We start from the raw sequence: 10,583 nt of genomic DNA on the forward strand, positions 1-10,583 counted from the left end.
AAATGATGGATCTATTTTGCTATAACAATGTATCATTTCATTCTAAAAATCCAGTTTTATGTAAGGTGTCCCGTTAAATAAAAGGACACGCAAAGTCAAACGAACAAATCAATAGGATCATTCTACATGTCCAGATAACATGGAATGCCTAGTCCAATAAAAGGCCAAAAAATGAGTTGCATATGAACATGTGACGTGTTCTACCCAATCAAAAATAGTCATGTCATTTGAATAAGTAGGGTAAATTATGATTTCAAAGACTAGTTTTATAACCATTGGATATAGTTAATTAAGGTTATTTATATTTATGCAAGAAAATTTCTGCGGATCTACTACTTTGATAAATATCATATGCATATGTGCGACCACATTTTTATTGATACTTAGAAATAAAAAAACTAAAATGTTGGATAGGTCAAAATTACTTGTCATAATACTAACAAACAATTTAGGACATATATAGTTAATGTACTATATATTATTATTATTCCAAAAATATCAATAATCTATTTTCTTCAATTATGTGAACTCCAGGCAAAAAACTCCTTTATATCCATATATTTTTCTGCAACTGATAATTATTCATTTCACAAAACTAAACAAGGAAGATATTCAAGTATTTAACATACCATCATGTCCCCTTTGTTTTTTAGAAAACATGTAAAGTACTCTTTACTTTATCATAAACTTGCATTATTTATAATCACCAACAAATCCTTTTCATCTTGAAGATCATTTTTGAAATTAACAATTTTCTTGATGTATGCAATAGCGATCCTGCTAACTTTTGATGGAAAATACAAATCTCTTTCTTGCAAGTGCTTTTCCTGCAACTTTAACTATTTCTTTCTTCTCTTGTTTAGCAAACAATTCACCAAGAATTTAATTTTTTATTTTGAAGATCATATAAGCATATCACTTTTTTTACTTCATCACTCCTCTTCAAACTGGCCCGTACAAACAGATTTAAAATATAAATTCTTGGTACACATTAGTTTAATTTCTCGTATCCTTTTTCGTGGATTAGCATCTCGAGGTCTTTTGATGGGCATAAAGAAATCGTCTTGGTAGCAACCACCAAACCAATAGAACAAGGGTTTGCTCCTCAGCAGGTCTACAAGCAAGGTAAAAGAAGAGTCTTGAAGTAAAAGAAATAATATGCTTATATGATGTTCAAATTCAAAAAAAAATAAATAACAAATTCTTGGAAAAGCATTTTATTTAAAAAATAAGAAGAAAATGTTTAAGTTGCAAGACAAGCAGTTGTAGTAAGAGAAAGTACAATCGCAACAGAAATAAAATAGAGAAGCGGCTCGAATAGCTATTGCAAACATATAAAAAGCTATTTATTTCAACAATGGTCTTCAAGTTGAAAAGCGATGGAGGTGGGGGTACATGATATGTTAGATACTTGAATTTCCTTATTTACTTTTGTAAAATAAGAAAAATATCATGTATAGAGAAATGTATGGATATATAGGAGTTGTGGCCTAGGGTTTACATAAATCGAAGCAAACAGATTGTTGAAATGATATTTTTAGAATAATATACAATTACTATATTTTCCCCATCTAATTGCTTGTTAGCAATAATAACAAGTGATTTTGACCTATCCTACATGTTTAGCTTTTTATTTCTAAATAAGAATAACAATTTGGTTGCATATGTAAAGCAACAAATAGAATTTAGTGTTTGTATATTAAGTTAAAGAATGATGCTTACTGAGTCCTCCGAGGCATCAAACAAGTCATTAATCTTAACCAATTCGTTATAATTCATCAAAGATATAAAAAGTTTCTTTGTGAAGACACTTGTTCCAAAAAAACACCTTGTACTTTTTCGAAGTAAAGGAACAATCTCAAATACAAAAATCACATAAAATTATCTAAAAAAGAGAGCAAAATATTGGATGCATCCAAAAAATAATGAAAAACTAAATATGGACTAAAATAAATTATATTTATCATAAAGGCTCATGAAAATCCATAGAGATTGGTGGTCTTCATATAGGGCTTCACCACTTGCAATAGATGGTTGATTGTAATATCATAGTTAATACGGCCCATGGATAAACATAAAATGTTTATCTATCGGCCGAGAGCAAAGTTCATTTCTTAAAAATATTTATTTTGTAATCTTTTCCACTAAGAATTCTATGAAAATAATAAAGTAAGCCCAACATTTTTTTACACCTTTACTAATATCTTTGGTTTTGAGATGCTCAATCAACACATTTCTCTTGCAACTCTTTTCCATCTCATTAAGAATTTTTTGTAATCTCCTTTTTGTCTTAGTTGAAAATTTTACATTATCATACATTTGTGATAATTTATGTTAGTGATGACAACAAACTTTTTCATGTCAAAATAAATCGCAATGCCACTACAACTTATCTAAACTTCCTATTTTTGATTTCTACAAATTCTATGTCAAAGAAGTTGATAAACTATGCTCGTATAAAATCTATTACTCACATACTTAAGTTATAAGTAGCTTCTGAAAATAGAAGATCGAATGAATATTTGCAATTTATGTTCTTCTAATACCTTTCTAAATTCAAAAAAAAATTGCATAATTCTGACTTAACAATATAAACCATCATAAATCTGAATACATATCAATCATTCACACAAAACATTAATTTGCATGCCTAATGAACTTCTCAAAGAAAATATCGATTGAAGGACTAACTGGAGAAGTCTCAATAATTGAAAATGTCTACTTCACTAGGTGTAACATGTCGTTCCTCCTCTATCATATCCTTCTGCAACATATAGACTATTGAAGGACTTTATTTATGAATAATAATTAAGAAGTTTATTTGCTTGGCTTATGTTAAGGAACAAGGACATGCTAGAGCTCTAAAACTAGCACATTTAGTAATTGTTGAAGTAATACAGTAAGCTATTAATAAATCCACACTTGTTATTAATGGGAAGATGTGAACTATAGATCAAACGTCATATGTCACCTTCACTATGCTATCTATTGGAGGTTGAGCTAATAAAATTAATATTCAGACAACACACCACAACAAATGCAACTAAAATAAACTGATAAAACAAAGCATAACTTATACAATTTAAACAATATCGCAAACAATCAACAACCTATCACTGATGTCAATTTGACTGAAAAATGTACTTAAAAATAAACTAAACCAAGATTAATGCTTTGAAGATTTTGTAAAAAACATTTAAAATTATGGATTGATTTTTATCTATCTCTATAAATTTTTAAGCAACTTAAAATGGATGAAACCCTAACTTTGAGAAAAGGGAAAAAAATTACCTTTTGGAAATTAAAATTTGAGCTTAAGGACGAATTGATGAAAATGACAACAATGGAGATGGAGTTGAAGCAGAAAGACAAGGAGATGAATCTAACTTTAAATATCATAAATCTTATATATCTCACCGTCATTCATCACAATTTTGCACTTGCTTCCATCTAACTATTTATCAGTGTCTTTGCTGTTTTCGCCGCCACGGTCTTTGGGAAGTTTCTAGTTGAAACTTCATTACTAAGAAAAGAAATCCCACCAGATCTATAATAGGAAGAGTTGCATCAAGAACTAGAAAGATGAAGATTCACCACTAACTAATTATTTTGAATCCTGTCATGAAGCCATTGAAACCCCCAAAAGACCTCTTATACGAAAAATTGGAATCAAGTAAGGACAAGAGGATACTTGTTAAGAATGAGGGTGTGGGGATGAAAATTGGGGAAAAGATATGTTGCTAAATAAGAGGGTGTTTGCATTGGCTTTAAAGTTGGTCAACCCTACTTTTTGAGTTGGTTTTTGACTTCTAGAAGTATTTTGCAAAATATATATTAACAAAACTTAAAATAATTCAAATATAGACTTATAAGTTAGGAAGTGTTTGACAAGGTAAAAATAACTTAAAATAAGTCAAAAACCAAAAGTAAATCGCCCCTTACTTTTTATATTTTTGACTTAAATGTCTCTTTAGTTTGACTTTTTATTGTTGACATAAAAACTAATTTTTAAGTCAATCCAGATGGGATCTAAGTGTTTTAAGACTCTTAATTTGAAATTAAGTGAATTGATTGAGGGTTTTGGGTTATATTAATTTTGGTGGATTTTGTTATAATTTGAGTGGATTTTCCAGATTTTGGATAGAAGTTTATCAAATAATGGATAGACAATTAAGATTGAGACACATGCATGTACCATCGTTAATATTAAACGTATATATGCAAAAAATTTGGACGATTAGAGCACTAACATCCTTAAAGTATAAGGACAGGTATACAAATGCCATTTACGATAGTTTAAGGTATATTTTTTCTTAATCCCTTTCTAAAGTAACATTTAAGAGAAGTGCTTTTGAAAAAAACAATTTGTGTTTGGTTAATTCATTTGAGAAGTGTTGATTAGTGCTTCAAAATAGTCAATATGTTTCCTTGTTTTTAGCTAGTAAAAAGTAATGTTGTTCAGTTATTTAGGATTAAAATATTTGATGTTTTCAAGTTTATAGGGTGGTTTTAGTGGGCATTTTTATCCCCTATCTTTTAATTGCTTATTTTTAGCTAATTTTAGTTAGTTGTAGGCCTATTTAACAGGTCACTGCTGTACCTTTTTTGCTGCTATAAAAAGACTTCAGAAATTCTCTTTTTTTCTGCCTCTTCGTCCTTTTTTAGTCGCCATAATATTGTGGTATTAGAGAAATGCAAGAGAGAACAACCCTTTCTCTCTTAACGCAGACGAGATCAAACAATCTGGCCAATAGAGTGAGAGTTGTCCATGGCGAGCAACAGTTCATATTTTTCTTCTCTGCCCCTGATTCTAATATTCAAAGGGGAGAAATATCATCTATAAAGTCCCAAAATGAAGACAATGTTCAAGTCCTAGGAGCTATGTGATTTAATGGAGACAGGGTATATTGAGCCAAATTTGGCACCGACTCAACCTGACAATCAACTACGGCAGACTCGCAAGACAGATGAGAACACATTATTTCTCATCCAATCAGCATTGGATGATAAAATTTTCCCCAGAATTGCAACAACAGCAAATTCCAAACAAGCATGGGATACTCAAAAACAAGAATATTTGGACAATAAAAAGGTAATTACTGTGAAAATACAAACACTTCATCGTGAGTTTGAAACTTTGGCCATGAAAGAAAAAGAATATGTTAAGGAAATTAAGTCCAGAGTGTCTGGAATTGTTAATCACGTGAGAATATATGGTGAAAATGTTAATAATGAAATGGTTATGAGTAGGGTGTTGAGAAGTTTAACTAAAGGATTTCATCATGTTGTTGCTGCAATAGAAGAATCCAAGGACCTATCTACTTATAATTTTGATGAATTAATGAGTTCACTATTAGCCAATGAAGTTCGAATCAGTACGTCCTATGAAAAGGTAGAAGAGAAGGCTTTTCAGGATAATTAAGGAGCCATTTTATAAAGGAAAATCAGAATATTCAGGTGGTGGTCGTGGCAGAGAAAGAGGTGGTTATCGAGGTAGAGGTTGATGAAACAGTAGAGGAAGATGCCATTTTAGTGAACAACATCAAAACAAAAATAACATTTTGTGTAGATATTGCAATAAGTCGGGCCACATAGAAGTGGATTGCTGGACCAAGCAGAGGGACGACAAAAATCAAGCAAATTTCATAGAGGAAATCGAAGAGGGGAGTAATTTATTCATGAAAAAATCTTCTATGGATGATGACCTTAATGGGGTGTGGTTCATGGACAATGGGTGCTCAAACCATATTTAAAGATTTTGATGAATCCCAAAAAAGTGAGGTTTGACTTGGAGACAACAAGCTAATGAAGGTTGAAGGGAAAGGTACGATTTCCATAAAAACCACCTAGGGTAATGTAAAGCTCCTACATTATGTGCAATATGTTGCCAATTTAGCTCATAATTTGTTAAAATCGGGAAACTGATAACTGGTGGTTGCTCTATTTTTTTGACGATTGTTGTTGCCTTGATTATGATAAGAAATATTCGTAGAGCATTGTCAAGATTTCCATGACACAAAATCATATGTTCCCGTTAGAAGTGTCAAGTGTGCAAAATTGTGCTTTAATTGCGAAATCTACTGATACTAGTTTATGGCATCTAAGGTACGAAGATCTGAATGTTAAAGGGATGAAGTTTTTGGGTCAAAAGAATATGGTCATTGGGCTGCCTAAAATTGATGATCTTGAATTCTGTGAAGGATGTGTCTATGGGAAGCAAAGTAGAGACTTATTTCCTGTAAATAAGGCATGGAGGGCTTCAAGTGTTCTTGAGTTGGTGCACAGATGTTTGTGATACTATGAGTATCGAATCCTTAGGTAGAGTCGATATTTATGTTGATTTACTGATGATTATAGCCGAATGAGTTGGGTTAATTTCTTAATATTCGAATCTGAAGTTTTTGAGAATTTTAGGAAATTCAAGGCATTAGTAGGGAAGCAAAGTGGATGTTCTTTAAAGGCTCTCTGTTCGGGCAGAGGTGGTGGATTTACATCTCAAGAATTGATGCTTTTTGTGAGGAAAACGGTATCCACATGGAGTTGTCAGTACCACTACAAGAAAATTGTGTATTACATGGGGATTTTTCTAGGAATTAGTATGAAAAGTTGCAGGAATATAAGTTTTCTGCGAATTTTCATACTAATCCCCAGAAAAATCCCCATGTAATTCACAGTTTTCTTGTAGTGAACCACGTACGTCGGATCAAAATGGAGTGGTCGGGCGAACAAATCGACCAGTGGTGGAAATGGCTCGTAACATGATTAAAGAAGCAGAACTTTCAACGATGTTTTGGGCAAAAGCAGTAGCAACAACAGTGTATATTTTCAATATCTCACCAACAAAAATAGTCATGAATCGAACCGCATATGAAGCCTGAAAGGATAGAAAGCCACGGGTAAGCCATCTAAAAGTATTTTGTTGTTTAGCATATGCTTTGGATACTTCTCCATCTCGTCGCAAACTTGATGTGAAATCAGAAAAATGCATATTTGTAGGCTATAGTCCTACATCCAAAGCACATAAATTGTATAACCCAATGAGTGGAAAAGTTATCATAAGCAGGGATGTTAAGTTCAATGAAACAGGAAGTTGGGCTTGGAATGAAAGAAATATTCCAGCACTAACAAATTCTCTGATTCCTGACGATGTACCCGAGTCACCAGTACCTGAGCAGTTGACTTCAATAACATCTGAAATTATTGGAGAATCTTCGGCAGAGCCAAGTCCATTAAGAAGTCAAACAAGGGAAATAAGACCAAAACCGAGATTCTCTAATAACATGTATACTTCTTGTCAATTTTATATTCTTGTTTCAGATCCTATATATTATGGAAAATCAATTGAAAAAGAAGAGTGTCAGCAGGCAATGATTGTACAGATTAAAGCTGTCAAGAAGAATGAAACACGGAAATGGTCACCTTACCAGATGGTAAGAATGTTATCGTTTAAAGTGGGTATATCGCACAAAGTACAATGCAGATGGATCTATTCAAAAGCATAAATCTCAACTTGTTGCAAAGGGATATGAATAGCAAGAAGGGGTTGATTTTGATGAAACATTTTCTCCCGTAGCACGCTTTGAAACGGTGAGAACTCTCTTATCTCTTGCTGCTCAACTCTCTTGGCCAGTTTACCAATTGTTAGGTAGTGAAGCCTGATTAACTTTAGGTTTTCCTATTTATTCTCTATTTTAGGTTTTCCTATTTATTCTCTGTAACCAAAAATACTCTGATTTATTAATATAAATATATCTCACCGCCGTGGAAGTTTACTCACAGGGTGTTACCACGAAATATTGGTTTTTCTCTTTCTCTCTCTAGATCTCTCATTTCTTTCTCTTGAAAGTTCTTGTGTTCTTCATTCATCTAGTGTGTGTGCGTGAATTCGATCCTAACAACTGGTATCAGACCTAAGGAGATTAAACATGATCACAGAAGATGGATAGTTCGAAGCTTGGAATCGAGAAGTTTGATGGATCCGATTTCAGTTTCTGGATGATGTTGATCGAAGATTATCTGTACCAGAAAGATCTTCACGAACCGTTGACCAGGGTGAAGCCGGAATCCATGACAGAGGAGAAGTGGAAACTCAAGGATCGCCAGGCTCTAGGGTTGATCCAGCTTACTTTGTCAAGATATGTGGCGTTCAACATCGTGAAGGAGAAGACTAAGTCCGTTCTATTGAAGGCACGGTCAAACATGTATGAAAAACCATCGGCTATGAACAAGGTATATATTTGATGGCGTAGATTCTTCAATTTACAGATGACTGAAAATGGATGTGTTTCTGATCATATAAACGAGTTTAATATGATTGTGAGTCAACTTAATTTTGTGGAAATTAATTTCGAAGATGAAATTAAGGCGTTGATTTTGATGTCATCTCTGCCCGAGTCTTGGGATACTGTTGTTTGTGCGATTAGCAGTTCCCATGGATTTGAGAAACTGAAATTTGATGAAATTCGTGACGTTGTTCTTAGCAAAGGTATTCACAAATGAGAAGTGCGAGATTCATCGGGCAATGCTCTAAGAGTTAATTGAAGGGGGAGAAGTAAGACGAAAGGTCAAAATCAACATGGTCGATCAAAAATTGAGGAAAATCACTGAATAGATCAAACGTGACTTGTTGGATCTCTGGAGAAAAAGGGCCATTTCGGACGAACTGTACAAAGCCAAAGAAAAAGTAGAATCAGAAATTTAGCGATGAAAATGATTCTTTAAATTCAGCAGAGGACATTGGGGATGCTATAATCCTTAGTGTGAACAGCCTGGTTGAATCATGGATTTTGGATTCTGGTTCATCTTTCCATTCGTCTCCAAGCAAGGAGTTGTTCCAAAACTTCAAATCTGGATATTTTGGAAAAGTATATCTTGCTGACAATAAAGCCTTTGAGATTGAAGGAAAGTGGGATGTTTGCATAAAGACGACCTCTAGAAACCAGTGGACATTGGAGGATGTCAGATATATTTCTGGGATCAAGAAAAATCTGATCTCTGTTGGTCAGTTGGATAGCACGGGATATGCAGCAGAGTTTGGGAAAGATTCATGGAAGATCATGAAAGGTGCTATGGTAGTATCTCATGGCACCAAATTTGGAACCTTGTACACCACTGCAGGGTGTATAAACATGGCCACTGTTGCTGAAGGTGCTTCCGGTTCATGTCTGTAGCACAACAAACTTGGACACATGAGTACTAAAGGAATGAAGATGCTGGTTGCAAAAGGAACATTAGAGGATCTGAAGTCTGTTGATATGGGTTTTTGCGAGAGCTGTGTTAAGGGCAAACAGAAAAGAGTAAGCTTCACAAAGACTTCTAGAGAGCCAAAGAATGTGCGGTTGGAAATGGTCAATACAGATGTTTGGGGACCATCTCCAGTATCATCACTTGGAGGATCCAGATTCTATGTTACCTTCATTGATGATTTCAGCAGAAAGTATGGGTTTACTTCCTGAACCATAAGTCAGATGTGTTTGCAACTTTCAAGAAGTGGAAGGCTGAAGTTGAGAATCAGATCGGTTTGAAAGTCAAATGCCTAAGGTCTTACAATGGAGGAGAGTATGACAAATAAGAGTTCAAGGCATTTTGTGCAGCATAGGGAATCAGATTGATGAGAATAGTTCTTGGTAAGGCAAGGCAGAATGGAATTGCTGACAGGATGAACAAAACATTGAATAAGCGTGCAAGGAGTAAGACATTACACTGTGGGCTACCCAAAACAATTTGGGCGGATGCTATGAGAACAACTGCATACTTGATCAACAGGGGACCATCAGTTCCTTTAGGGTTCAAGATTCCAGAGGAGGTGTGGACAAGAAAATAACTCAAGTACTCACACTTGAGAACTTTTGGTAGCACTGCTTATGTTCATGTTAATCCAGAAAAGAGAGACAAGCTTGATGTCAAGGCTGTGAAGGGTTACTTCATAGGCTATGCTTCTGATTTGTTTGGTTACAAGTTTTTGAATTACAAGGACAGAAAGATCCTGAGACATTGTGATGTGACATTTGATGAGTCTGTCCTGTACAAGAACAGAGAGCATAAGGTTCTAGAGACTACAAAGCAAGTGGGAGTTGAGGTTGAGTTTGAGAAGAGTAACCCCAGAGATGTTGAAGCAAATACTCAACCAACTCCTACTGAAGAATCTGAAGTGGAGAAAGTTACACCTGAGCAGGTGTTAAGGAGATCATCCAGATCAATCAGGGCACCAGATAGGTATTCACCTTCATTACACTATCTATTGCTGACTGATGAGGGGGAACCAGATTCTTTTGATGAGTCCCTACAGGTAGAGGATTCGATCAAGTGGGAGCAAGCCATGGAAGATGATATGAGGTCACTTGAGAAGAACGACACATGGGTGTTGACTGAGTTACTTGCAGGGAAGAGAGCTTTGCTGAACAAGTGGGTGTTTAGAATCAAGACTGAACCAGATGGCAAAAGAAGGTTCAAGGCTCGTTTAGTGATTAAAGGATATTCACAAAGGAAAGGTATTGATTATGCTGAAATATTCTCTCCTGTTGTGAAGTTAACCTCTATCCGAATTCTGTTGAGTATTGTTGCATCAGAGAATTTGCATCTAG

At 34.5% G+C, this 10,583-nt stretch overlaps 1 protein-coding gene across 1 annotated transcript; it reads left to right on the top strand.

Moving 5' to 3' along the window:
* The first annotated feature begins 4,891 nt into the window (after nt 1-4,891).
* Nucleotides 4,892-5,422, top strand: LOC138338608 (uncharacterized). The gene has a single exon (XM_069289586.1). The coding sequence runs from the start codon at nt 4,892-4,894 to the stop codon at nt 5,420-5,422; it is 531 nt and encodes a 176-aa protein (XP_069145687.1).
* The last annotated feature ends 5,161 nt before the right edge of the window (nt 5,423-10,583 follow it).

The sequence above is a fragment of the Solanum lycopersicum genome, chromosome 9, assembly GCF_036512215.1.
Source record: "Solanum lycopersicum chromosome 9, SLM_r2.1".
Lineage (NCBI taxonomy): Eukaryota > Viridiplantae > Streptophyta > Magnoliopsida > Solanales > Solanaceae > Solanum > Solanum lycopersicum.

Excerpts from the sequence above, each read along its gene's own strand:
- LOC138338608 (XM_069289586.1), top strand. The coding sequence starts at position 4,892 with ATGGAGACAGGGTATATTGAGCCAAATTTGGCACCGACTCAACCTGAC.